Below are 26,500 nucleotides of genomic sequence, written 5' to 3' on the forward strand. Positions count from 1 at the left end.
CTAGGTTAAGTTTAATACATTCATCAAAGAAATAAATAAAATTGTATCTGGAGAAGAACTAGACATAACAGATCACTACATACAGTGATGGGCTGCCAAAATTTTTACTGTTACACTGTGGGCATGGCTTATTTTGTGGGTGTGGCTCGATGGTCATATGACTGGGGAGAAGTGGCTTGCTGTCCATGTGACCAGGTGGGAGTGGCTTGACAATCATGTGACCGGGGTAGCTTAAAGGTCATGTGACTGGGTGGGAATCGCTTACAGACCAAGATAAGTTTTCAAATAGGTGCTTGGACTCTTTTTCAGTTTATTAAGTCACATTATTTGAATAGTCACAAAAATGACAAATGATAGACAGCATTATTTGTTGAGGAACACAGTAACATTTTAAGGTTTTGTATTGAACCCACAAGATTCAGTATCATAACAGATTAGTCAAGTATCTCAATTTTCTTAAATTGCTATAAAGTTCAGTTATAGATGATGATTAAAGCGTTTATAGGTAAAAACATACTATTTAATTATTTTCTATTTTAAAAGTAATTAAGGATCATATTAAGGTATTAGAGAAGGAAGGACAATAAAAAAAATTAGGTATTCAATAATTAGTGCATAAATTTAGTACCCCCTTGCACCCCCCATGAGGGAAGCAGCCCATTACTGACTACATATACCTTGGTCAACAGATCTCAATAGAAGATGATACAAAAATTGAAATTGAATTGCATGTTAAAAGTGTTTGGCAAGCATTTGGCAAGTTAAGTGCAACCTCCCCCTATACCTGAAGAGATAGGTTTTTGATCAGTTATGCTACCTGTTCTACCAGATGCCAGTGAAACATGGATATTAATCTCATAAAAAATATGAAACTTATGAGTAGCACAAAAAGCCATGAAAAGATACATGCTCAGCATCAGAAGAAAAGATAGAAAGATCTGCACATGGATTAAAGAACAAAGGAAAATATATGATATCAAGACAGTAAAAGAACTGAAATGGAAACGGGCTGGTCACATAGCAGGAATAACTAATGGCAGGTGGACTAAGGCATTCTAAGGAAATCCATAGAATGGATTTCACTTGATAAAAAATGTCTACAAAAGAGACCTAAAAAAAGATGGAACAACAACAGTGGCAAATATTACGGGACCAATTGGCATGTGGAAGTTGCTTTTAGCCTGCAGCGGATAGACAATGGCTAGAATGATGATGATGATGAATAAGTCAATAACTTTTCAATAACTTTTCAGATTACATTCCAAAACAAGTTTTAATTAGGTAGATTGTGGGGGCAGGAATTTGATCTATCGAATTAGTTTTCAATATAATGCCTATAGTTTTCAACTGCAATTAAGTTAACCTGAAAAATAAAATACTAACTTCTTTACAGTTTCTACAAAATTTCTATTAGGTTTCAATAAAATAATGAGAAAAACAACACATAACTTAAAGGCAGTCCATTTTAAACCAGCTTGTTTTCCTGATCAAGCTTGGTTCTAAAGGATTAGCTCAAGTTTCAAAAAATTAAAATGAATAATTGGAAAGCATTTTATCCTTGCAATTAAAGCTAAATTGTTTGCTTAGATTATGTATTCAGATCCACAGAAATGTTTACATAAAAGTAGAAAGTTCTTCATAACCTTCAGAAATGTCAGTAAAATAATCAATTTTACAATCTTATTTAATTAGTCCAATACTTCCTGACGGTGCAATTAATCATTAAAACAACTTGCTTCAAAAGTTGTGGGTGCTCCAACACTGGAGGCTTTTAAGAAAATACTGGACAATTGTTGATCTGAAATAGTATATGGTTTCCTGCTTGAGCAGGACGTTGGACGAGAAAATCTGCAAGATCCCTTCCAACTCTGTTATTCTTTTATTTAAGTACAGGCTTTAAATTGGGTGAACATTGAATGATTAAGAACAAACACAAATAAAATACAGCCATACCTATATCCCTAAATTCCAGAAACCATTTGCCACAGAAAATGATGATGTGAGTCATAATCAATTACAAGTGAAAATTTCAACTTGTCAAAACTATGTTAACATGGTGACAACTCCTAACATATAAATAATGCTATTGAAATAAATGTACTGCATACTGCAAGATCAAATCTGAATCAGTCACCAGGACCAGTGATTTACTCTTACAGAATTTCTCAATCTTGCACATTATCCTGAGTCACATATACAGTATTTGCCTTCATTCGTATTGGATACTAATTATCTGAATTACTAACTGTTGTGGTTAGCTCTGGCCCAGCTCCTGCCCCAAGGACTGTGGATGTGGGGCAGACATCCACATGCTGCAGGCCTGTTTTGCCCCCAGTGGAATCTGCTGATGAAGGTTCCTCTGACCAAGAAGACATGAGTGACAGGGAGGAGAGTGTGGCAGACAGCTCAGAAGGAGAGCAATTATCTAGCTCCTTCTTGGATTCAGAACAAGAGTTAATGATACAGCCACGCATGAGGAGAGCGATGCATAGGCAACAACAACTGAGAGATTATTATGAAAGAAAATGAGGCCACCTGTGGTTGGGTGGGGCTGTGGTAATTAGTGACGCTGCTATAAATAGCAGCCTGTGGGTTTGGCCATTGTGGAGGATTATCTGACTGTTGTGTTTCGTGACTGCTTTACTGACTTTGACCTTTTGTGTGCTGATTTTTCCCCGCTTTGAAACTAAACCAGGGCAAAGTGTGCTTCACTTTGTGAAAGAAGAAGGACTGTGAATTGCCTCCCAGCTGCAAGCTAAGTATCACAGAACTGATAAGGGACTTGTACAAATTACCAGTTTGTTTGGAGATGAGTGCTCTTGGCTATAACAAAAGAGGGCTTAGGTTAAGTGAATTTTCATTATAAAGAACATTGTTTTGAATTTTCAAACGTGTGTGTGTCTGAAATTTGTACCTGTGAATTTTTGGGAGGATTCTACCAGAGAGCCCTGAAGTGGCTTTGTACAGATTCGGACACGTAATTTCGGCTTTGCTTGAACTGCTTTATTCCAACATAAACATAACGTTAATACAACAGTCAGTATTCAACTGTCAAACCTCCTCGGGGTTTCCCTATTTAACTGCCAGCTGGCTGAGGAACGAACCAATGATTGTCCCTTATTTTCCCCGGTCGCTAAGTTACCCCGCCCCTCTCCCGGTGCCCTTTCCTGTTCTCATAACACTTCCTGTATGGAGCCTTTCTAGGCATCTCCTGTCATAACAAGCCAGACAGAACAACTAACACATACACACGATTTATTAACACAATTGAATTCAAAACTTTGATTTCTAAGTGAGACAGTGATTACGATAGACCAATTCTTGAATACAGCTCATCTGCCTGGAATCCACACTGTATGTCGGACATGACCACAATTGAGTGGGTTCAGAGGTATTTCACGAATAGAATATTCCATTCCCGTATTCACAATAGAATTCCCTATGCCACAAGACTTGAAATTTTGGGTTTGGACAATCTGGAACTGCGTCCCAATCTAAGCATAGTACATAAAATTGTCTGCTACCATATCTTGCCTGTCAACAGTTTCAACCACAATAATATAAGGGCAAACAATCGATACAAATTCAAGGTAAACTGCTTCAAACCCATTTGCAGAAAATATGACTTCAGCAACTGCCTGACTCAGTTGTTACAGTCTCAAACCCTCACAGTTTCAATCTCAAACTGTCAAACTGTAAAGGAAGCAGTTGTGAGGCCTCTACTCTCCAGGTTCCGTCAGCCAAGTAATGCCAACTTGTGGGCCCTAGGGAAGGACCTTCTCTGTGGCAGCTCTGACTCGCTGGAACCAACTACCCCCAGAGATTCACACTGCCCCCACTCTCCTGGACCTCTGAAATGCCCAAAAGACTCACCTGTGCCAGCAGGCCTGAGGCCTTGAGCTTTAACATTTTGTTCTGGCCATTAATTTGAATGTGGCATGAGTGAGTGTGAGAGTGAGTGTATGGGTTTTTAAATGGGTCTTTTATATTATTAATTGGATTTTTAAAGATTATTTAATATTTGACTTTTGAATCTGTTTCTGTATTTTGTATTTTTATATGTTGTAAGCTGCCCTGAGTCCTCTGAAAAGGGTGGCATATAAGTCAAACAAATAAACAAATAAACAAACACATAAATAAATAAATGTATGTATGTATGTATGTATGTATGTATGTATGTATGTTTGTGTATACATAAACAGCCATATATATTGTTTAGGATTTTATTACATGAATGTACACACATATACATACGCATGCACACATATACATACTCAGGTATAGGAATGTTTACCCCCTTGATTTAGTACGAAAATAACAAAGGCATGAACAAAATATATAAATAAAAATAAATAGAATATATAATAAACATCAACAATATAATAATTTGATGACCAGGAAATTGTAGATTCAGTAAATAAATCAGGATTCTTTTAATGTTTGAAATAAAGAATCTGACAAATATATAGAGCAAGATATTAATCAAGATAGTTCAAGCTACAATTTTAAGATTATCAATTACTATATTAAAAGCAAAATATGAAAAAAAAATGTAATTTTATGCATCAATACTGTAAAATGTACAGAAAGTGACTTTATTATAGTTTTTAAAGATTTCCATTCATACAAGTTTTGGCTAGCTATTACCCATTTTTGTCCTCTTTTTAAAAAGGAACATTATTATCTTATAGATTCCATATGTAATCTGTAAGATAGTAATTAGTGATGGGTGAACCGAACCCGCACAATTCGGGTCCGAACCCGAAATTTTTTGAAACTTCAGGCAAAGTTCGGGGTTGTGTTCTGTGTTCGGAGCTTTGACGTCACCGGCAGGTTGCTAAGGACGCCAAGGTGATCACTGTCCTTAGCAACCTGCCGGTGACATCAAGGCTCCGCCCCCGGAATCTCTTCGTGGGAGGGATTCCCCAGCTCCTTCAAAGGGATGTATTCACGTAAAAATAAACTGTTATTTTTACGAAAAAGGATGCTGCAGCGGCACTGCAAGCAAAGGTTGATCTTTCTCACATATCACATACTGAATCATAGCTAGGAAAGGTTTAGAGGAATTACAGCTCAACCTATTTTGAAATTGCAAAGGTATATACAAGGGTTGCCTAGAAAGTAACACACCACATTTCCCCCCCTCAGCCTACAGTAATGGTATGAATGTGAAGCTTTAGATATACATTATTTGAATTGTCAAGAGTGCATGTGTAAATTTTGCATTTCTCCAGACAGATAGCATAGCTGCAGCAGTGTTTCAAAATGGCATCTGTAAGTGATATAGTTTACACCTCATGTGTCGTCATTGAATTTCTCAATGCGGAGAAAGAAACTGTTCGGAACATTCACAAATGTTTATGGAGAATCTGCAGTTGACAGAAATACGGTTTGTCTCTGGGCACAGAGGGTGAGGCCATTAGAGGTGATTTGCACAGTGCAGAAATGGCTTTTTGACCAGAACAAGGAGTGGTTCTGACCGGGCATACGTGCCCTTGGGTCTCGTTGGACAAAGACCATAGAATGGGATGGAGATTACATAGAAAAACAGAGAGTGTAGGAGAAACATCATTCTTTCTTGTGTATAAGTTTCATTGTATTCAATAAATAACTGTTGAAGAAAAAAATGTAGTGCATTGCGTTCTGGACAACCCTAATATACCATATAAGATGCACCTTTTCCCCTAAAAAAAAGAGGGTGGAAATGTTGGTGTGTCTTATATATCAAATACAGCCATTTTTGGCCTCCAGATGCCCTGGCCCCATGTGTCATTTTTGCGAAAAATGGGCCCATTTTGTGCAAAAATTGAGTGCTCAGAGGGTTTGGCAGGCCTGCAAAGTGCTCTTGGGGGGCTGGGGAAAGGCAATACACCCCCCAGGAGCACTCTGCAGTCTTCCCAAACCATCTGCATGCCCCATTTTTTACCAAAAACTGGTGAAAAGTGACTCAGTTGTTGCAAAAAAACCCCAGGGTGTGCAGAGAGTTTGGGAGGCTTGCAGAGTGCTCCTGGGGGGCCTGGGAAGGCAAAAAGGGTTTTTTCTTACTTACCTTTTTGAAATTTTGGTGTGTCTTATACACCGGTGAGTCTAATAATCTGAAAAATATGGTAGTTTGACCTTCCAAAATGTCTTGGATTAAAAATAACATTAAATGTATAATCCATTTCCAAAATGCAATATCTGGTTCACATAAACGCAGTAAGACAAAGCCAGCTAACCACATTATGATATGTATACAGTATCTGATAAATATAATATTAATGTATTATATTCTGTACGTGGTATTCTGACATTTTTTAAAATCAGTATACTTTAGTTCATATGGTCTGAAAATCATGCTATACATGTTTATTAAATTAACATCCTCTTTAAGGCAAAAAAATGTTAACGTTTCATTTTTCAAAACAGGTGCAGTTTTATTGCCTGTCCCCATTCAGAAAAAAATCATTTTTGGGTACTTTAGTACTTGTGGGTACTATGGCATTGCCATAGAACAAACTGCTTCTGAAGCAAGAAACCTACATAAGTAACTGTAACTGAATATTGCATCATTTATGCTAAATCAGTATTTTTTCCAAGGGTGCTAAAACAAATTACAATTAAAAAAGAAAAAAAGTTTATAGTTTACAGAATCCCACATGTAAATCAAGTGTGAGAGCAGCTGACACTGTTGATTCTTTCTTAGCCCAGAAGACATGCATCATAATAAAATGTTTGTTTAGTTTTCATTGATAATGCAACCTGGTCTATATTTAAAACACCTAGTCATAAGAACAGACTTCCCATTTGTAAAACAATTCTGAAAATTCCTAAGGGGAAGATAAGCACGTACAAAAAAAAATAAACCTTTAACTGATTTTCTAAGAAGTTTTCATTTCCAACTGATTTAGTATGAGACTTGTTGGGTTGATGGAAACAGAGCTGATGTCATTACACCTCCTTTGCTGCTATTTATTTTTTTTAAAGATAATTGGAAAGTAGAAGCATTTTATCATCTTGTCAGAATATTGTAATTAGAAGATGGGAAAGGTATTGTTGATTGGTAATGATACAATGCTGCAATTTAAATTACCACTAAAATAGTACAATAAAAATTATTTATTTCAATTTACTGCCTTTGTCTGTCCTGCAGCTGGAAATATTTCACCATCACAATGGTATGCAAAAAGGGGAAAACATTTAGCAAGCTCTGCAATCTTTCAGCTTAGTTCCGGAAATTTTTACAGTGCCCAAATTCCATTGGAAAATATTTGGTCACTCGTATGCTATCTTGGAGAGAAAGTTGTCTCCTGGAATAGAAATCATGTTAAAACTGCCAGCATCCTTGTTCAGACTGGCTCTGATAATATATATAATAGGTCAAATTTCTGCCAAATCATTTTAATCTTGGGCTAGTACTTTTAAATGGACTTTGACTGCTAGTTGCCAGGTAAGAATTCATTACACCACAAATTACTGATATTATTTTACTTTTCATATCTGCAGTTTTAAGCTTTATCCATATCAAATAATTTGTGTTCTGCATTCTGCATATTTGACCATCACAATAATCACACTTCTGATTGATAGCTTAACAATATTTTATTTAATATAGATGGAATCTCCTTAGCAAGATTTTGGAAGTCCAGTGATATCTCGTCTTAAAAACCCCTCGTCATACAAATTTCTCGAGATATGAACCCGGGTTTAAGATTTTTTTGCCTCTTCTTCCAAACTATTTTCACCTTATGAACCTGCCGCTGCCACCGGGATGCCCTGCCTCTAGACTTCCGTTGCCAGCCATCCTTTGACTAGAAAAATTGCCTGTCTCAACCCTAAGTCATAGGTTATGAATCCCTGACCTAAAGAATATTTTCCTTCTTCTACAATCCTGCTTGTCAAGAATTTGAAAAAAAAGCCTTGGTCTATGTTAAGGAACTAATTTTGAAGTTATATTTTATCTTTTAAATTAATAAGCAATTTGCATTTTTCAGATTTATTTGTTTGTTTGTTTGTTTGTTTTGTCAAGTACATATTGGTGGTATACAAAGATATAATAATATTTATATACATGTTACTAGTAAAAGAGAAACATTAGGACAGGGGATGGAAGGTACTTTGGTGCACTTATTCACTCCCTTTACTGACCTCTTAGGAATCGGGAGAGGTCAACGGTGGATAATGTAAGGGTAAAGTTTTGAGGGTTAGGTGATGACACTATAGAGTCTGGTAGTGAGTTCCATGCATCAACTACTCGATTACTAAAGTCGTATTTCCTGCAGTCGAGTTTAGAGTAGTTTACTTTAAGTTTGTATCTGTTGTGTGCTCATGCAGCATAATGATATTAGTTTGTAGTTTCAGCTTTGGCTATGGGGAGCTTTTTTAGGAAATATGCACATAGACTATCAGGCCCAATTGATAGAGAAGGGCTAAGGTCACATAGTGCTTTTCCAATGTTCAATTCTAGCTAATTGAATTTTAATTTTAGAATCATTAAAATACCAGACAACCAAGGTGTAGTCTTCATGATATACAATGAATATAAGTCCAACAAACAAACAAAAAAAACAATAAATAAATAAATAAATATTACAGATATTATTCTTAGTTGCTTATTTTTTTTCAAGCAGATTATTTTAATTAGCTAGAGTATAGGATTTTGGTAGGATATAAAAACAGCATTAAGATATAAGCACATTTTTTATTTCTAATTCTTACTGCTAATTTCTATTTTTCCTTGACTACATAAGTCATGTATATTCTAACTAACTAAAAGTCTGGTTTGTGTATCAATTTGTGTTTGAAGCACTGTGTCAAAAATACCTTAACAAAAATTAAATCATAAGAGAGCTGTCATACTTGGACAATTACAGCATGTGAATAGTTACACCTCCATAATGATATAATTACACTTGATGGTAGTAATAGCACATGATGGAAGCTATTAATAGTATATAAAATACCCACAAACTTCACAAATGATGAATCTCCCATGTGGAGAAATAACATGAGGAATAACAGGCGTTATTTATCTATTTCAAGGTTTTGGTTTGGAGAAACATGGATGGAAAGCTCAAATACAAGAAATAAATTTGCAGTCTGTAATTCATTTAAGATAGAGAACCTATTACCTATTTATTTTTTTTAGTAGTTCATGAGGTGGTTTTTTTTGTTTAATATGCTTTTCAATTGTTCCAACATGCAGAAAAAAATTTAAATTATTTAAAACGAAACCATAAAAATGGAATACAATGAACTATAAAAAATTAAAAAAACTATTGCAAGATAAAATAAATAATAAATTGCAAGATAAAATAAAATATTTATATTAAAATAGAAAACTAATAAACAAAATTGTTACTAAGCTGCATTTTATTCCCCATTTCCCAACTCTCTTCAACTATAATGGAATCAATGTAACATTCTGAATAAAGCATCAAAAGCTACTAGAATGTTGCAGGAATGTTGTTATAAGTTACTCCCAAAATAGACAATGCAGAAGAAAAAGAAAGTCAGTGCAATTAATGTTCAGTAGTCAGAGAGAAAAAAATTAGAAAAAAATCTCTTCATGGCTGAGTGCTAGTCTATTGCATTTGGTTTTATACCTCAGCTGACAAGATTTGAAACCTCTCATATCTCTAGATTTTGTCTCAGGAAATATGGAAAAATAAAATCATGTTATGAATAATTTATATCTATGTTCTTAAGCTTAAAACACTAGTGTACTTCTTTAAAAACTGTTAAGTTAATAAGGTCCAATTAAGTTTTACTCCTAAACCAGTTCACATCTGATGTGGCAAAGTTAAGTAGAGTATTTTTCAGGGGTAACAATTAATTTGTAAGCAACCTTTATATTGCTTTATATTATTCTGTATACAATTTGACAAACAGCAAGATAGATTACATTGTTTACTTCATCTTTGGAGGAATACCCATAATAAACTAACTAATTCAATTTATATACCCTCTCATCTCAGTCAAGTGACTCCGGGCAGCTTACAGTTCTAAAACTATAAAATAATGAAGATAATTAATTTAAACATCCCCAAATAAATAAATAAGCAGCCAAGTTAGTTAATAAAGTTAAGAGTTTGGCCAAGAAATAGGGCCCTCATCACATTCACAAAGTCAAGTTTTTAAAGCCTTGCAAATGTTTAGGCCATTCAAATCTCAAAGGGAGAAAAGGAGAAAGAAAGAGAGGGGAGGGAGAGAGAGATAGAGTGAGAAAGACAGAGAATATTCCACAAAGCAGAGGCTATGACACAGAAAATCTATCTTCTAGTCCAGAGGTCTTCAAACTTGGCAACTTTAAGACTTGTGGACTTTAACTCCCAGAATTCTCCAGCCAGCTATGCGCTCCCAGAGAATTCTGGGAGTTGAAGTCCATAAGTCTTAAAGTTGCCAAATTTAAAGACCTCTGTTCTAGTTCCTGACAGTTGACAGTGATTGTCTGATAGGATCTGCACCATGCCAAGTTTGCCAAATTGAATTTGACAAGTAGAGCTCTTGGAAAAAGATGGACCCTTAGGTAATCCAATATAATAGTTACTATGAATACCGTATATAATTTCTTTAAAGCTTTGCCACATCAAAAGCAAACATGGAAAATAGTCCTACATTCCATCTTTTCCACGAGTGCAAGTCAAAATGATGGAACGCTATGAGGCGAGCTCTTGTAGAAATATTTGGCAAACTTTCTACCTGACTTCTATGATATACATAACTTATGGTAAATACATATAAATCAGGAAGATAATGGAATATATTTTGCTGCATGCAGCAAAGAATGAGATGACTCCTTGTTATTTCCATATCCAAAACCTGATTAGATTAGCAGTTTATTTAACATTGCCACTGCAGCAGAATTCTACAATGGAGTCAATAGGCCAGGTTAGAAAATATAGGCGTCAGCACAGAATTCCCATGTTTATCTAACTTTCAATATCTGCTATCTGAGATAGCATTCTGCCTAATGGTTTGTATGCAGAACAACAATGTAAGTACAGTGTTCCCTCTACTTTCGCGGGGGATGCGTTCCGAGACCGCCCGCGAAAGTCAAATTTCGGCGAAGTAGAGATGCGGAAGTAAATACACTATTTTTGGCTATGAACAGTATCACAAGCCTTCCCTTAACAGTTTAAACCCTTAAATTACAATTTCCCATTCCCTGAGCAACCATTTAGATTATTACTCACCATGTTTATTTATTAAAGTTTATTTAAAAAAATATTTATTAAAAGCAGACGAAAGTTTGACGATGACATATGACGTCATTGGGCGGGAAAAACCGTGGTATAGGGGGGAAAACCGTGAAGTATTTTTTAATTAATATTTTTGAAAAACCGTGGTATAGACTTTTCGCGAAGTTCGAACCCGCGAAAATTGAGGGAACACTGTATCTTGTGGCAGATTGAAGTTTTAAAACACTTATGACATTGACTTGAAGCAATAAATCAAGCCAGCTGCTTTAGGCTGTAGAATGCTTTTTATGATGTATAAAACTATTAAACCTTTCTACAAAATGTTAGAAATTGCTGTAATCCTTTACAAAAAATGATTATACTGTGAAACATATATTACAAGCATCATAGAATAAACAATACTTCATATCTTGTGTTGTCTTAACTAAATTACATCTTATCTTTAATATATAACAGGGGTGTCAAACTCGTGACTGGGCTGGTTGTGTCACCTGCTGGCCATACCCACTCCTGGTTTAATGGAGGGGAGAAAATGACATGATGAGTTTGACATCCTTGATATATAGAATGCAACCACTATAAAGTCTCATTTTATTTTCAGTTCTACCGAATCTTTTAAAATTATCAGTACATTTATTATGATTTTCATTGAGAACATGAATTTTAAAATAAATCTGCTAAAATTGATGCAACTATAATTTTTATTTTCTTGGATTATTGAATTGGGTTAAATTTACTAGACCTATGCAAGGCATACAATGAAATATTTTTTTTAGCCTTGTGTATCTATTCCCCGAAGCTGCAAATTAGATATAGCAGCTCAAAAGATTTGTGATACTGCTTCAGAGCACGCCCAAGATTTCCTTGGTGCAAATATCTGAGGATTTAAGAAGTGAATCCAGTGGAGCAATTGGCTTGTTGACTGATCTGCACAACCCGAGGGCAGACTTCTTTTATACTGTTTCATGACAGAATGCTAATTATTGCAATGTTTCTTGAACTTCTTTACTTAGGCTGAAAACTTTCACAATTACATTGTTGGAATAGTTATTTTCCTCATTTTCACATCAGAAGTAAGATGATTCAGAATGTCAGTTAATTAGTGCACATTTCAATCCTTCAGAAATCTTACTACTTGCAACTTCAATGCTGCTGTTTGATTTGAAGGTTTAAGTTACCATTATTTGCAATATTTTTTTTTAAAAACTATTTTGAAATAATTAGTTGAAAACAAATAGTAATAATAACAATACTAAAATAGAGAGAACCAGTTTTGCCTAGTAGTTAAGGCAACAAGCAACAAGCCACAGTTAGTGAATTAAAATTCCACTCTAATCTTTGAGTGCTCTCTCCTTCTCTCTCTTTCTTTTTCTCCCCCCCTCTGCCCAAATCAATTTATTTATTTATTTTATTTATTTATTTTGTCCAATACACATTTAATACAAAATGAAGGTTATAGTGGATATACTCGAAGTGAAATATATCAAGGAAAGAACAGAGGAGAAAATATAGGAATAAAATACATCAAGGAGATTGCTGTAAGGAAAACAGGAAAAGGATGGTATCTTGCCTTGAGTTGTTTGTAAAAATTATAAAGGAAGCATACAAATAAATAATAAATATATGTACATCAGCGAGTTTAATGTCATTATGAAAATATTAAAACAAAACATCAGTTTACAGTTATAACTGTGAAGTCTGATTCACTTTGCAGATTTTTTTTTACTTCTTATTAACGATATCTTGGTTTTAGGACATAAGCTCATATTTATAGGTAAAATATCCTTTTAGATTAAAAGTGTGTGTGTGTGTGTGTGTGTGTGTGTGTGTGTATACCAAGGAAATTATAAAAGAATAGGTGGAAACTGTTTATTTATAATTAAAGTGGTTTCTGTTAAGTTTTAGTTATTTAATTAAAACAGCTGAAATACTTTTAAATGCTCATTTTTATACAAATTTTTGGTATTGTTAACACTATCTAGGAAAAATTGCATTCCACATTGTACAAAAATTATTGCCTTGAGTTGTCAAATATGAATGACATAAATAGTGCCAGATGTTTCTTTTATAGCAAGTACTACAGAAAATTTCATATTTCCAGTTATATACAACTGGTAGATAGAGTCTCACAATCAAGGGTCTTAACAATAAATGTTTTGTTTACTTTTCTATGAAGAAACAGATGTTTAAGTCTCATCTTCAATGATAATACTTGACAGTTTCCCATCTGACTTGTTTCGGTCTCCCTCAAATATATACTTTCTGATTGTAATTAAGCCCAAGGAAAATCTGTCTCTTGATTTTACCGCCTGAAGCTGCAGCTGTTGGCTGACATTATCAAAGCCTCACAATTGCAAACTCACGTGCAAATCTCATCAAGAGTAGACATTCCTAATTAATTCCAGAAGTTTTTCTTTTGTTCAGATCAGGAGACAAGAAAAATAAGGATCAGCTTCCAAACAGTGGGTGTTGAGCTTCAGCACAGAGATTTTAAAAGCTCTAACTTGGCTGCCCTACCAGAACTGCAGAACAATTTTACGGTCAATTGGCCACAGCATTTGAAACTATACATCATCATTGTAGTAGATGGTAATGAAGCTAACACAACTACAAACAGAATTGGTAATGACTCTGTCACAATGAGGTGGAAAACAATATTTCCAAAGGACATCTTTACCACTTCTGCCATTATCAATAAGAAAAGATATATCATTCTACCCAATGAGTCCAGATTTATTTCTTAGTAGGTACAGTATCAACAGTATGACTTGTGTTTATTTAAACAAGAGTAGGCAATTGTGGTGATCAGGATAGCACTTACTATGTTGAGAGAAAGGGCGGTTGAGGCATCTGGTGCTCACTTAAAGAATAATCAGAGAGAAGATTTTAAAAAGTTTAGAACATGGGAGTGAAGGATGTTCTCCAAATAACCCAGAACAATTTGTGCAAACTAGTATTTGAGGGAAGGATATTTATTTATTTGTTTGTTTGTTTGTTTGTTTATTCATTCATTCAAACAATTATAGGGTGGTAATTTGTACAAATAAAACATTAGATAAGTAATGCTCAAAAGTAACAAAAGAAGACAATAGGACAGGGACAGTAGGCATGCCCCTTACAGACCTCTTAGAAAGGGGGAGAGGTCAATTGTAGATAGTCTAAGATTAAAGGTTTTTGGGGTTAGGAGTAGAAACCACAGAGTCAGGTAGTGCATTCCAGGTGTTGATTACTCTGTTGCTGAAGCCGTATTTTTTGCAGTCATGTTTAGAGCGGTTGACATTTAGTTTAAATTGATTTCATGCTTGTATGTTGTTGTGGTTGAAGGTGAAGTAGTCGTTAACAGGTAGGACATTTTGGTATATGATTTTATGAACTATAATTAAGTCAGAACAGAGACAATGGAGTTGTAAATTGTCTAAACCGAGAATTTAATGTCTGGCGGAATAAGGTATTTTATTGTGAGAAGAGGAATGAAGGACTCTTCTTGTGAAATATTTCTGGACTCTCTCAATTGTGTTGATGTCAGATATGCAATGTGGGTTCCATACAGGTGAGCTGTATTCTAAAATTGGTCAGACAAATGTTTTGTAAGCTCTTATTAGCAGTTCAAAATTACCAGAGAAGAAGCTGTGAAGGATTAAGTTAACTACTTTTAAAGCCTTTTTGGCAATGTTGTTGCAGTGGGCTCTAGCACTTAGGTCATTGGATATGAGTACTCCAAGGTCTCTGACAGATTAGGGTTATCAATAAGTTCAATTCCTCCAAGTTTATATTTAGTATACTGATTCTTTTTACCAATGTGTAAGACAGAGCATTTAGTGGTGGAGATTTGAAGTTGCTAGGTTTTAGACCATTCTGCTATGTTGTCAAGGTCTTTTTGAAGGGTAGCAGTATTGTTGGTGGTATTAAATAGTTTGGCATCATCTGCAAAGAGAAAGCAATTGCTAATGATGCAATTGCAAAGATCGTTTATGTATAGTATGAATAGTGTTGGTCCTAAAACACTACCTTGAGGGACACCACTGTTAACAGGAGCAGGAAGAGAAGCGGCACTTCCTATTTTGACCACCTGTTGTCTGCTAGATAGGAATGCTGTTAACCAATTGTGTAGTAGTTCAGAGATGCTGTAGGATTTGAGTTTCAGAACAAGTTAGTCGTGGACAACTGAGTCAAAGGCTTTGCAAAAGTTGATATAGATTGCATCAATTGAATTACCTTGGTCAAATTGAGTGGTCCAAATGTTTTTACAGTGTAAGAGTTTATTTATTTTATTTATTTATTAGATTTGTATGCCGCCCCTCTCCGTAGACTCATAGAGTTGTAGATTACAGGATTATTTTTTTCTGAAACCAAATTATTTATTGGAAAGTAGGTTATTAGCTTCAAGGTGGAGTGTAATGGATTGGTTTATGATTGATTCCATAACTTTGCAGGTGACACAACACAAAGAGATAGGTCTGTAATTTTTAACGTTGCTTGGATCTCCTTTTTTGAAGATAGGGATGATTGTGGCAAGTGACCATAGTGTGGATAGGGAGCTAGTACTGAAAGATTTATTTAAAAGTATGCTCAGAGGTTCAGATAAGGTGGAGGAGAGCTTTTTTAAGACGTATGCACATAGTCCATCTTGTCCAATAGATAAAGATGGTTTTAGGTTGTGTAATGTCTTTCTAACATTATCTTCTGTAAAATCAATTTGTGTAAGATCATTGAGGTTATTTGTGGTGTGGTTAAGAAATATTGGGCATGAGCCATTGTTGTTAACAAAGACTGAGCTTAAGAAGATGTTAAATAGGTTGGCTTTGACTGATTCATCATTATAGTCTATGTTGTTTGGTTCTTTAAGGGGTGGGATGGGTCTAGAGTCTTTGAGTTTATTGTTAACAAAGTTGGAGAAGGCACAAGTAGACTTTGTCCATAGAAGGTTTTCTTCTTGGATGATGTGATAATTGGTACATTCAGTCTTTATTTGGTGACACATATTTTTATAGCAGCTTTTAAAGTTTGAAGCATGGCCTGCTTTATTTTTGCACCAAAGAATTCTTTTTTCGGTTTGGAGCTTTCTTATTTTTATGGGTAATTTGTTTTTCTTAGTTTTGGTGAATATTAGTGGTACATATAATTTGATGACTCTTGGGATTTCAAGTAAAAACACATTGTAGTAGTCTTCAGTAATGATGCAGTCAGAGAAAATTGTGTGCCAGTTGAGAGGTGAGAGGTAGGCTTCGATGAGGTCATCATTGATTAATATTTTTTCTTTCTTTCTTGATTCTTTGAACTATAAGTTGATTATGTGATGTATAAATAAAATATGAGGGGGAAAAGGATATAATATTATAGAAATATAATACAAGTTATGATTATTAAAGGATGATTAAGATGGAATAATAATTAGCATTGATTATTGATCATGCTAGGTATTATAGTGAAAGACAGATGGTGTAAGGAAAAGTTGGGTTAAATAGATTAGGGAAGATTATCACACTGAGCTCAATAGTGGAGGACATATAGAAATAGGGAAAATATACATATTAGGGAAATATATAGACTAGGGAAGATTATCACACTGCATTTGACAGTGAAAGAAATTAAAATAGAGAAGATTATTGCACTGATATGACAGTGACAGAAAGATTAGGGGATTGGCAGTGGAATTTATAGATAAGGGAAGATTATCACACTAAGAGTGGCAGTGGAAAATATATAGATTAGGGAAGAATATTACTATATTGGGTTTTCTAATGGAAGAAACCTTTCTTGAAAAATAATGGAATAATATGATATATAATTATTATGATCTGTTAAAGTAGAAATGATATATAGGTATAATGAAAGAAATGAAAGGAATGAATCAAACAGGAAATATATTGTAAATCTCTAATAACAACCCTTCCTCCTACTGTGTTTCCCCGAAAGTAAGACAGTGTCTTACTTTCTTTTTATCCCCAAAAGCCCCACTATGTCTTACTTTCGGGGTATGTCTTATATTGGAAAAAAAATTGTAAAATTTTTTGTTTTAACCATAAAATTAACATTTATTTACAACCTGAACAGTATTGTATTCACCACAAAACAGCAGATGATACCCCAGTATGCCAGTGTGTATGTTTTACTGATGTATGATTAATACTGTGTGCATTACCGTATTTTAAGCAGGAGGCGGCAGTGACAAGTGCAGGGGACGGCGCGGTGACGTATGGAGAGGGGGACGGCGCAGTGACGTATGGAGAGGGGGGCGGCGCGGAAGTGGGCAGGAGGCGGCGCTCATTAAGATCAGAGGGAGGTGGCAGACGCGGCAACGTATGGAGAGGGGGAAGGTGCGGACGTGGGCAGGAGGCGGCGCGCAGCTAGATGAGAGGGAGGCGGCAATACCCCCGTGTTTCCCCGAAAGTAAGACATATGTCTTACTTTCGGGGTACGGCTTATATTAGCCGACCCCCCTGAAACCCCCGATACGTCTTACAATCGGGGGTGTCTTACTATCGGGGAAACAGGGTATGTATACTGATATTGTTATAATTAGATTAAGATACAATGTGAATGGCATTTTTTTTCCTTCCTGGAATTTAAAGAGAAGTAAATTTGTAAATTTTCTGTTAAGGGCAGCTACGATAAAATGAGTAGAGTGAGTTAAGTACGAATGAAAGAAATGGACTGAAGCACGATGGCATGTTTTTGAAGAATAGCAAATAGCTAAGAGAAATTTAGATAGCTATAGCATTTTGAATTCAAATGAAGGTGAAGAACAATATCTGAAATCCGGATGGTAGTATTTGAAAAGGAGGTAGCATGGGATTAATAATAATTTAATAATAATAATTTGTTAGATTTGTATGCCGCCCCTCTCCAAAGACTCGGGGCGGCTCATAACAATAATAAAGACAACATAACAGTGAAACAAATCTAATATTAAAAGAAAAAGATATATAAAACCCCAGCAATTAAAACCATACAACACATACATACCAAACATAAAATATAAAAGCCTGGGGGAGCTTTCTCAGTTCCCCCATGCCTGGTGATATAGGTGGGTCTTGAGTAATTTGCGAAAGACAAGGAGGGTGGGGGCCATTCTAATCTCCGGGGGGAGTTGATTCCGGAGGGCTGGGGCTGCCACAGAGAAGGCTCTTTCTCTGGGGCCCGCCAAACGACATTGTTTGGTCGATGGGACCCGGAGAAGGCCAACTCTGTGGGACATTATTGGCCGCTGGGATTCATGCGGTAGAAGGCGGTTCCAGAGGTATTCTGGTCCAATGCTATGTAGGGCTTTAAAGGTCATTACCAACACTTTGAATTGTGACCGGAAACTGATCAGCAGCCAATGCAGGCCACGGAGTGTTGTAGAAACATGGACGAATCTGGGAAGCCCCACGATGGCTCTCGCGGCCGCATGCTGCATGATCTGAAGTTTCCAAACACTTTTCAGAGGTAGCCCCATGTAGAGAGCATTTCATTAATCGAACCTCGAGGTGATGAGGGCATGAGCGACAGTGAGCAATGACTCCCTGTCCAAGTAGGGCTGCAACTGGTGCACCAGGCGAACCTGGGCAAAAACCTGGATGAACTATATGTACCAGAATAAATTGGATAAATAATTAGAAAATTTGGATTAAGAATTGGGCATTTGATATTATATTATATTGTATTTTAATTTGTGGTATGTGAATTGGAATCTCTGACAGGTGTGGAAAAACAATAAAAATTTATACCCCGAAAAAAAGATATAGGGGAAGGGGACATGAAATTATATTGCATTCTCTCAAGTTACCTGATTCCTCCAGCCATACTTTTCTAGTATGATATATTTTAATCGGAGTATTACAAACAGTACTATATTTTCACATTCTCAACATATTTTGAGTTCTTTGGAAAGAAAGCAGCATGGAAAGAGTAAATAAATACTATATAAAAGTTTTTATAGAAACAAATGTGTATGCAGAAAAATTGCATGCGAAACCAATGATTTTATGTACATTAGCTGAAATATTTAATATCTATATGAACAATTGTGCTAAGTTAAGATGTATGAACATAATTACAAATTTTGGAAATATGCATAAACAAATTATAGAGATAATATTTTAAATAATTCATTTTATAAGGGGGTAATTTGGTAGACAAATTATATTTATGCATTTTCTACTTAAAACAATGTCTGTTTCAGAAAATCTATTCTTCTCTAAAGTATTACAGAGTATTGTTACTTTTGCAAAATAAATGTTCTATATGGAGATCAATGTGGGGTAATTCTATAATAAAACAACTTTTCTTACCTCATAGGTAGTTGATAAAAGTGTCGAATGTATTTCTAAATATCCAAGCTTCCTCAGAGCAAGAAAAACAGAGCAACGTGCAGATTCCATGACAGTCACTTCAGGTCTAAAATTGCAATTTTAAAATGACCAAAATTAATTGACTCTTTAATTGGTTGCATGTTTTATTTTATATACATAAATAACAGAATTGAACAAAGCCATACATTGCTATATTCAACCTTTCTAAAAGTTGGAAAGACGGACCGGGAAACGTTTTAATTGTACAGGGATAAAGCACATCATATTAAACTAAAGTTCGGTCTTTTCAAAGTATTTTAGAAGAGCTCCAACATATTATTCAAAAGCCAAGTATCTACACATTTCTGCCATTTAGATCAGGGGTCCCCAACCCCTGGTCTATGGTCTTTTGGGAATCGGGACAGACAATTGGCAGGCAAGTGCAAAAAGCTCTATTTACACATGTGTGAGATTGGGTTGCATGCATGGAACTATCCCTTCCCCCTACCACTGTCGCTGCCAATCCTCAGAGCCAAGAAGCTTAGGGACTGCTGCTTTAGGTAACAAAAAAACAGAATCAACAACTCTTATTCTCAGAAACTAAGGACCGTACTTAGCAGTATAATTCTGGTAGCATAAATCACAATGTGTTGATACTTTATTTTCATTCTAACCAGAGTCAGATCTATTATTTATTGTTGTTGATGCAAGAACTTGTATAAACTGTCCCATAAATATCTCAATGATTCTACACAATGTCATTTCATCAACTTACAACCATTCTTTCAATGGTTGAAATTATAACAGCACTGAAAAAAAGTGACTTATGACCAGTTTTACACTTACAATCATTGAAGCAACCCCATGGTCACAATATCAAAATTCAAGTACTTGGCCACTGGCATGTATTTATGATAGTTGCAGTGTGCTGGGATCATGTGACCAGCATTTGAGAATTTGAGCATTTGCCAGCCAGATTCCGAATAGCAAAGCCAATACCAGATTCACAATAAAAACTTACTTTGAGAAGGGTGACATAGAAGTCAAACAAACAAACAAATAACCAAATGTGTTTAACAACTTTGGCAAAAATGTTTGTAAAATGGGAGTTGCTAAATGTCATTTCTTAGACTTTTTCAGCTGATATGACACAGAAAACAATCTATTTATGAATGTGCAGATGATATTGAAATGTTAGATAGTGAAAAAAAAAATTTAATACTGAAAAGGAATATATGCATCATATACTATGATTTAAAATAAAATATCAAAAAATACAAAATGCCACCTCCTGTGTCATTGGGGAGTGGGATAGTAGGTAGAAGATGGCGCTCGTCTTCAAACTCTGAATTATTCGGTGACTGGGGACCTGTTGAGGCACAGAAAGTCCGCAGGACTTCACGGATGAAGAGAGGCATCCTGGGTGTCACCGTTGTGTAGAGCACCAGAAGGGTCTCTCTCTCTAACGCAGTACTGAATCACCCATGTGTGTTGTTTAACATGGTGGGTCTGGAGCTTCTGCAGGTCGTATAGCAGAGGAAGCTAATTATTTACATTGGATTGGTTAAAATGGATACCAGATTTCCTGAAAAATCAGAGACGACTGAGAGGATAGAAATTGAAAGCATATTGGCTACCTTTTAGTAACGCTCCTAGCTGAACTAGACGGCCAGTGAAAGGACGAGCAGAAAAGACTTCTGCAAGTGTGCTGAAGAGGAAGCAGAGAAATTTGGACTAAAACATGAAAGGAGAATCAAAAAAAGGGAAAAAGAAAAATGACAGAATATAGTGAGCTGTGCAAGGACATAAATCAAAATTTGAAGGCAACGAAGATTGGTGGATTACTGGACTTTTAAGAACTGAGAATTGAGGATTAAAGCAGTGAAGTGGAAGCTGGAGTCAGAGGTTGAGAAGACAAAAAAACAAAACAAAACTCTGAGGCTAGACTCCATACTTAGACAATCTTGCTGACTAATACCCTCTTGAACTATAAAAACTGTTGAAAAGGACTGCTAAAATTAGATTGGATATAATTAAGGTAAAGAAAATAAAACTATATTGTTTTCTCCCTTCTTTTTAATTGCTTTATACTGGTTATAAATTGATAAGATCCTTAAAATACTTGTATATTTATTATTTTATTTCTCTGGGTCTTCTTCTCTTCTCCTCTGCTTACTTTACCTGTCTTTTACCTCTCATTCTTTCTTTTGTTTCCTTTCCCTTTTCTTTTCTTTTTTCTTTCTCTCTTTTTTCTTTACAAGTAATGAATGGTATCTTAGTGGAAACTGTTGATTGTTAAATATAATATATATATTTAAGATTCCATATTGTTAGTAATTATTAGTATTGTATAGCATTATATACCATATTTATAATAGTATAGTATAGAGTAATAGTATACATAGAAATCAATTTATAGAATACAGTATAGTCAGACTACCGGGAAGAAATAAAAAAACTATTGAAATTTAATACTTATTAAACATTTAAATATATTATTACTTTTTCATTATTTCAGGAAATAAGAGGCTACTGCAACAATAGAATACATTGTTACAATTAGATAATTGATAATAGAATCAAAATTAAGTAGTAGATGGTAAAGAATTGAAAAACAACCTTCGAGATGAGACAGATAGATAAATATTTGACTAACATTATTGAATGGTAATTTTGGGGAGAATATATAAAATATTAGGGGAAGAAAAAATGTGTACCATAACTCCTACAACCTAAAAATGGGGAATAAAGGCAGCCTCCAATCTACACTTCTCCATTTAAATATGTTCCATTGATGATATGCTAACTACTGAAAAGGTTAATAATGTACCCCTTATTCAGACCATGAACATCACTCTAATTATGATGCAGGAGACCATGTTAAAACTCCAGGAGACAATGTCTCTGAACCATAAAGAGTGGAATACAAATATTCAAAAATTAGATGAAAAATGGAATTAATACAGGGAATGATTTTAAAATATGATAAACAAATACAATTAATAGAATCTAAGACTGAAAAGATGGGGGGGGGGGTGGAACATCTGGATCAGAAGATTATGACAACCAAAAAGGAGTTGGAGAATTCTATTATAAATCTCAAAATGGACCATTTCTCATTTTATCTATGCTTCCAAAATGTCACAGAAACAAGAGATGAAGACCTGGCAAAGTTGATGGATGGAACAGTGGCAGAGGTACTCCGGAAAGACATAAAAGATGCCATCAACAAAATTGATGAGATGTACTGTATGCACACCAATTATGCGAAATGCAACAATCTCCCCAGGAAATCCATGTTAGATTTGCAAGAAAATCATAGACCTAGTATATATAGCAACAAAGGAGGAAAAAGGAAAGGAAATAATTGTTCTGAAGCAAATTCCGGGGCATGTGAGGAAGCAAAGAAGAGATTATAGATTTTTGGCCAATGTACTCAATAGAAAAATATTCCCTTTAGATCAGACCTGGGCTGCATGTGGCCTGACCACTGTCTGTGACAGGCCTACCCGCTATCTGTGACCAGTTTCCTGGAGGAGAAAGCCATGGAGTTGGGGGTACAAGTGCCTTGAATGAACAGGCCAAAAATCACCCACCAATAAGGTTGTCTTAGAGCCCCACCATCGTGGGACAAATCAGGGTCACCCTTTTTAGTCCCATTTTGCTGCAGGAAAGCAACAATCCTTCCTTCCTCATGGCTCTCTCCTCTGTGCGGTGCCCGACAAAAGGCAGCGGGTTGGGGGGGCTGTTGCTGAGGCTCAGGGCGGCAGCAGCAACAGTCCAACCACAGCGGGAACAAGCTGGGAAGCCAAGACGGGGAGACAACAGCCCAGAGGATAGAATGCAAGGGCGGAGGGCTGCTGGGGGAGGTGGCAGCAGGCCGACACAGAGGGGAGGAAGGCAGGCGGGCGGCTTCATGCCATATTGGGTGTTATTGTGCCACAAGTGAGTGTTATTGTGATAATGCAGGGGTGGGGCCAGCCAGGATTGGGGGTGTGGGCTGCTGGGGAGGTGCAGCACGAGTGAAAAAGTGAAGGAAGGAGGGGGAGGAGAGTGGAGGAGCAAATAAATAAATAAGGAACAGGGGGAGGTTTGCACTCTTTGTGTGTGTGTGTGTGTGTGTGTGTATGGGGGGATAATTTGGGAGAAAAAAAACAAGGAAGAGGGTAGAACCGAGTTAATTATATTAGTTCGGCCCTCTAAAACCATCCCAATTTCTCATGCGGCCCCATGGCAAAATTAATTGCCCACCCTTGCTTTAGATAGTTGATACCTGAAGCGATGTCTATCTCATGGGAAGGGAAAAGAATTAAAGTCGGTGGTAAAAGCATTGGAAATTTTTGTACAAATAGGAGCAGTGGAGGAAGACTCCCAAGCAAACGAGAGACCAGAACTAAAAACTCAAGAGGAAAGACAGGAATCAGAAGAGAAAGAAGACAAAATTAAAGAAACAGAAGAACAACCTAAACAAAGGGAGCCCAGAATCAGAGCCCAGAAAGCTAATAAAGTAAACTAAAAATAGAGATAGATAAGAGAACAGGAAGATGCAGGGAGAAATCCAACTGATATCATTTAATGTTCAAGGATTAAACAGTATTTAATATTCTTTCACATGTGGCGGCTGTGTCTTGAAATGAAAATATTTTGGATTAAACTACACAAATTCACCCTCCCAGCCACACCACAGCTGGCAAATTGGTCATGAGAAGAGAAGAAGGGGAAGGAGGAGGAGGGTTGTTGGAGGCTTTGTGCAGGAGCAAAGTGGCCCTATTTGGCTCAAGGCAGTCCTCACCTCCCACTGCTTTGGGCTCAGAGTTTTAAGCCGCATCCTACTGCTAGGGGTGAGGGAGGGTTACATTGTGGCTCCATGTCATAATGGGCTTCAGGAGGAGAAGGAGACCCAATCTCCCCCATTGTGAAGTGCACTAAAGAAAGTCCACTGTGCTGCGGGACAATGGGAGAATGCCTCATGGCTTTCTCGATCCTTCACATCAGAATGGGGAATGAGAGGTGGAGAGACAAACACAGAGACAGAGATACAGTGAAAGGGTGGAGAGAGACAGAGAATGAGAGATAGAGAGAGGAGGAAAGATGGGGAGAGATAGACTGAGAGGGACAGTGGGGGAGCAGATAAGAAGAGAGAGAGAGAGATAGAGAGAGGGGGAAGGGAGGGGAGTTAAAGAAGGGGAGAGGGAGACATAAAGAGATACACAGAGATACAGAGAGAAGGGAAAGAGAGGTGGGAGAGACAGAGCAAGAAGCACACAGAGAAGTACAGAAGGAGAAGGGGGAGAGAGACAGAGATACAGGGAGGGAGGGGGAGAGGGAAGGAGAGAAAGAGAAACAGAGTGGGGAAGAGAGAGGGGGAGGGAGGGAGGGAAAGAGAGTGAGAGAGTGAGTGAGGGAGGGAGGGAGGGAGAGAGAGAGATCTTTAACAACCAGTTATATGCCCTAATGACCGGCTAGGTAGGAGTGGCTAGGAGGTGTGGCTGTCCTAGATATATTGTCTCAAGGTCCTAGATTCTTCAAGAAAACAGCTAAGTCAGAAGCTAGACAATTTGCATGTAACTTTTTAATTAAAAATTCCTAGTGGCCACACCTAGTGGCATCACTAAGCGATCAGCACTAAGAGCTTTGTTTTGCTATTATATGAAAAAAGTCCTCCATTGTTTCTCTCTTCTATTGACCTAGACCAACCCTCCCCCCAAGTCTTTAGGATGCATTATTTTCACCTCCTCTATTATTCAGAAGAGATATATAAAGTATTTCCCTTGCTTAAATCAAAAACTATCACTTTGACATTTGTCCTTTGTGTAATTTTAGCACCAGAAGAAACTATTATGTCAGACAAAATGCTTTTACTGTCTAACGAAGGGATATAGAAATAAAGGCTCAATTACCTACCTTTGGTCCATAAGGAACCCAATGGAGGTCAATGTCAGAACAATGTAGCCAATCCTCATGAGAAGAGTTACCTGTGATAATGTCTGTTAAAACAACAAGCAGACAAATTACTCATTTAGGTTAGCTCTCTGGAGAGATATTGTGTTCTAAATTTCCCAGTGAGGTAGTCTGAACTTTCAGTCTCAATTATATGAGTTTGTTACTGTCTGCTCTTTGAGTAGTTTGATACTTTAAGCTTTACAACTGCAAATCCACTGCAGATCCTTTATTCCTTCTTCAGGTTTCAAAGCTGAAGATTACAAAAATTGGATATTTTCTTTCAAATAATTCTTTGCACAATATTGCTTTTGAAATAATTATTTCACTCTTATTACAGTTTATCCTTCTGACATTATTTGAACCTTTAATGACCAGAAACAAAGTGGTAGACCTGTTTTCTAAATAAATATCACATCACATACTACCTCCTTTCTTCAGCTTTTCTCTTAAAAGCATTAGATCTTTATACTTTCCAATCTTTATTTGGAGAATATTAGCAACTAAAAAAAAAATTCTGTTAAAAAAGGAAGGGTTGGAGTATGGAAAGAGAATAAGTCAGACAGTTTAATCTTATATATATATTTCTGCATCACAGCTATTATATATATATCAAATAATACTACTATTTGGAATCTGGACTCTTCATATTTGAATTGAGGGGAACATTAAGTATATTCAGTTCAATTCAGATACCTTGGTTATAATATACAAATGGGAAATATGTGGCTGAAAGAATTGAAATTTGTATTACAGTGATCCCTCGATTTTCGCGGCTTCAAACTTCACGAAACGCTATACCACGGTTTTAAAAAAAATATTAATTAAAAAATACTCCACGGTTTTTTTTCTATACCACGGTTATTTTGACCGCCCTCTTTTGCAGTATATAAAGTCCTCAATGGAAGGCAGACTGGCAGCAATTGTTTTTTCTGCAGTTCTGGCTCAGAAAATAATTTTAACCACCGTCGTGACCACTCCTACCTTCGGGCAAAGCGGGAGCAGCCTGGGCTCCGGGACGTCGTGAGGGCGGCGCAGTGGCCATTCCCTTTTGGCAAGAAGCGCGAGGGAGGGCGCACCGCGAGGAAGCGAACGAGAAAGGCAGGT

General features: G+C 36.4%; 1 protein-coding gene across 1 annotated transcript in view; it reads right to left on the reverse strand.

Annotated features, from left to right (window-relative positions):
- The window catches only part of AGMO (alkylglycerol monooxygenase), a 190,746-nt gene that overhangs the window by 57,434 nt on the left and 106,812 nt on the right, over window positions 1-26,500 (reverse strand). Inside the window, exons 11-12 of the mRNA XM_070726513.1 lie at window positions 25,358-25,440; window positions 19,454-19,559 (exon numbers count right to left, since the gene is read on the reverse strand). Coding sequence (XP_070582614.1) covers window positions 19,454-19,559; window positions 25,358-25,440 — 189 coding nt within the window. The remainder of the gene's footprint in view (window positions 1-19,453; window positions 19,560-25,357; window positions 25,441-26,500) is intronic.

The sequence above is a fragment of the Erythrolamprus reginae genome, chromosome Z (assembly GCF_031021105.1).
Source record: "Erythrolamprus reginae isolate rEryReg1 chromosome Z, rEryReg1.hap1, whole genome shotgun sequence".
Classification (NCBI taxonomy): Eukaryota; Metazoa; Chordata; class Lepidosauria; order Squamata; family Dipsadidae; genus Erythrolamprus; species Erythrolamprus reginae.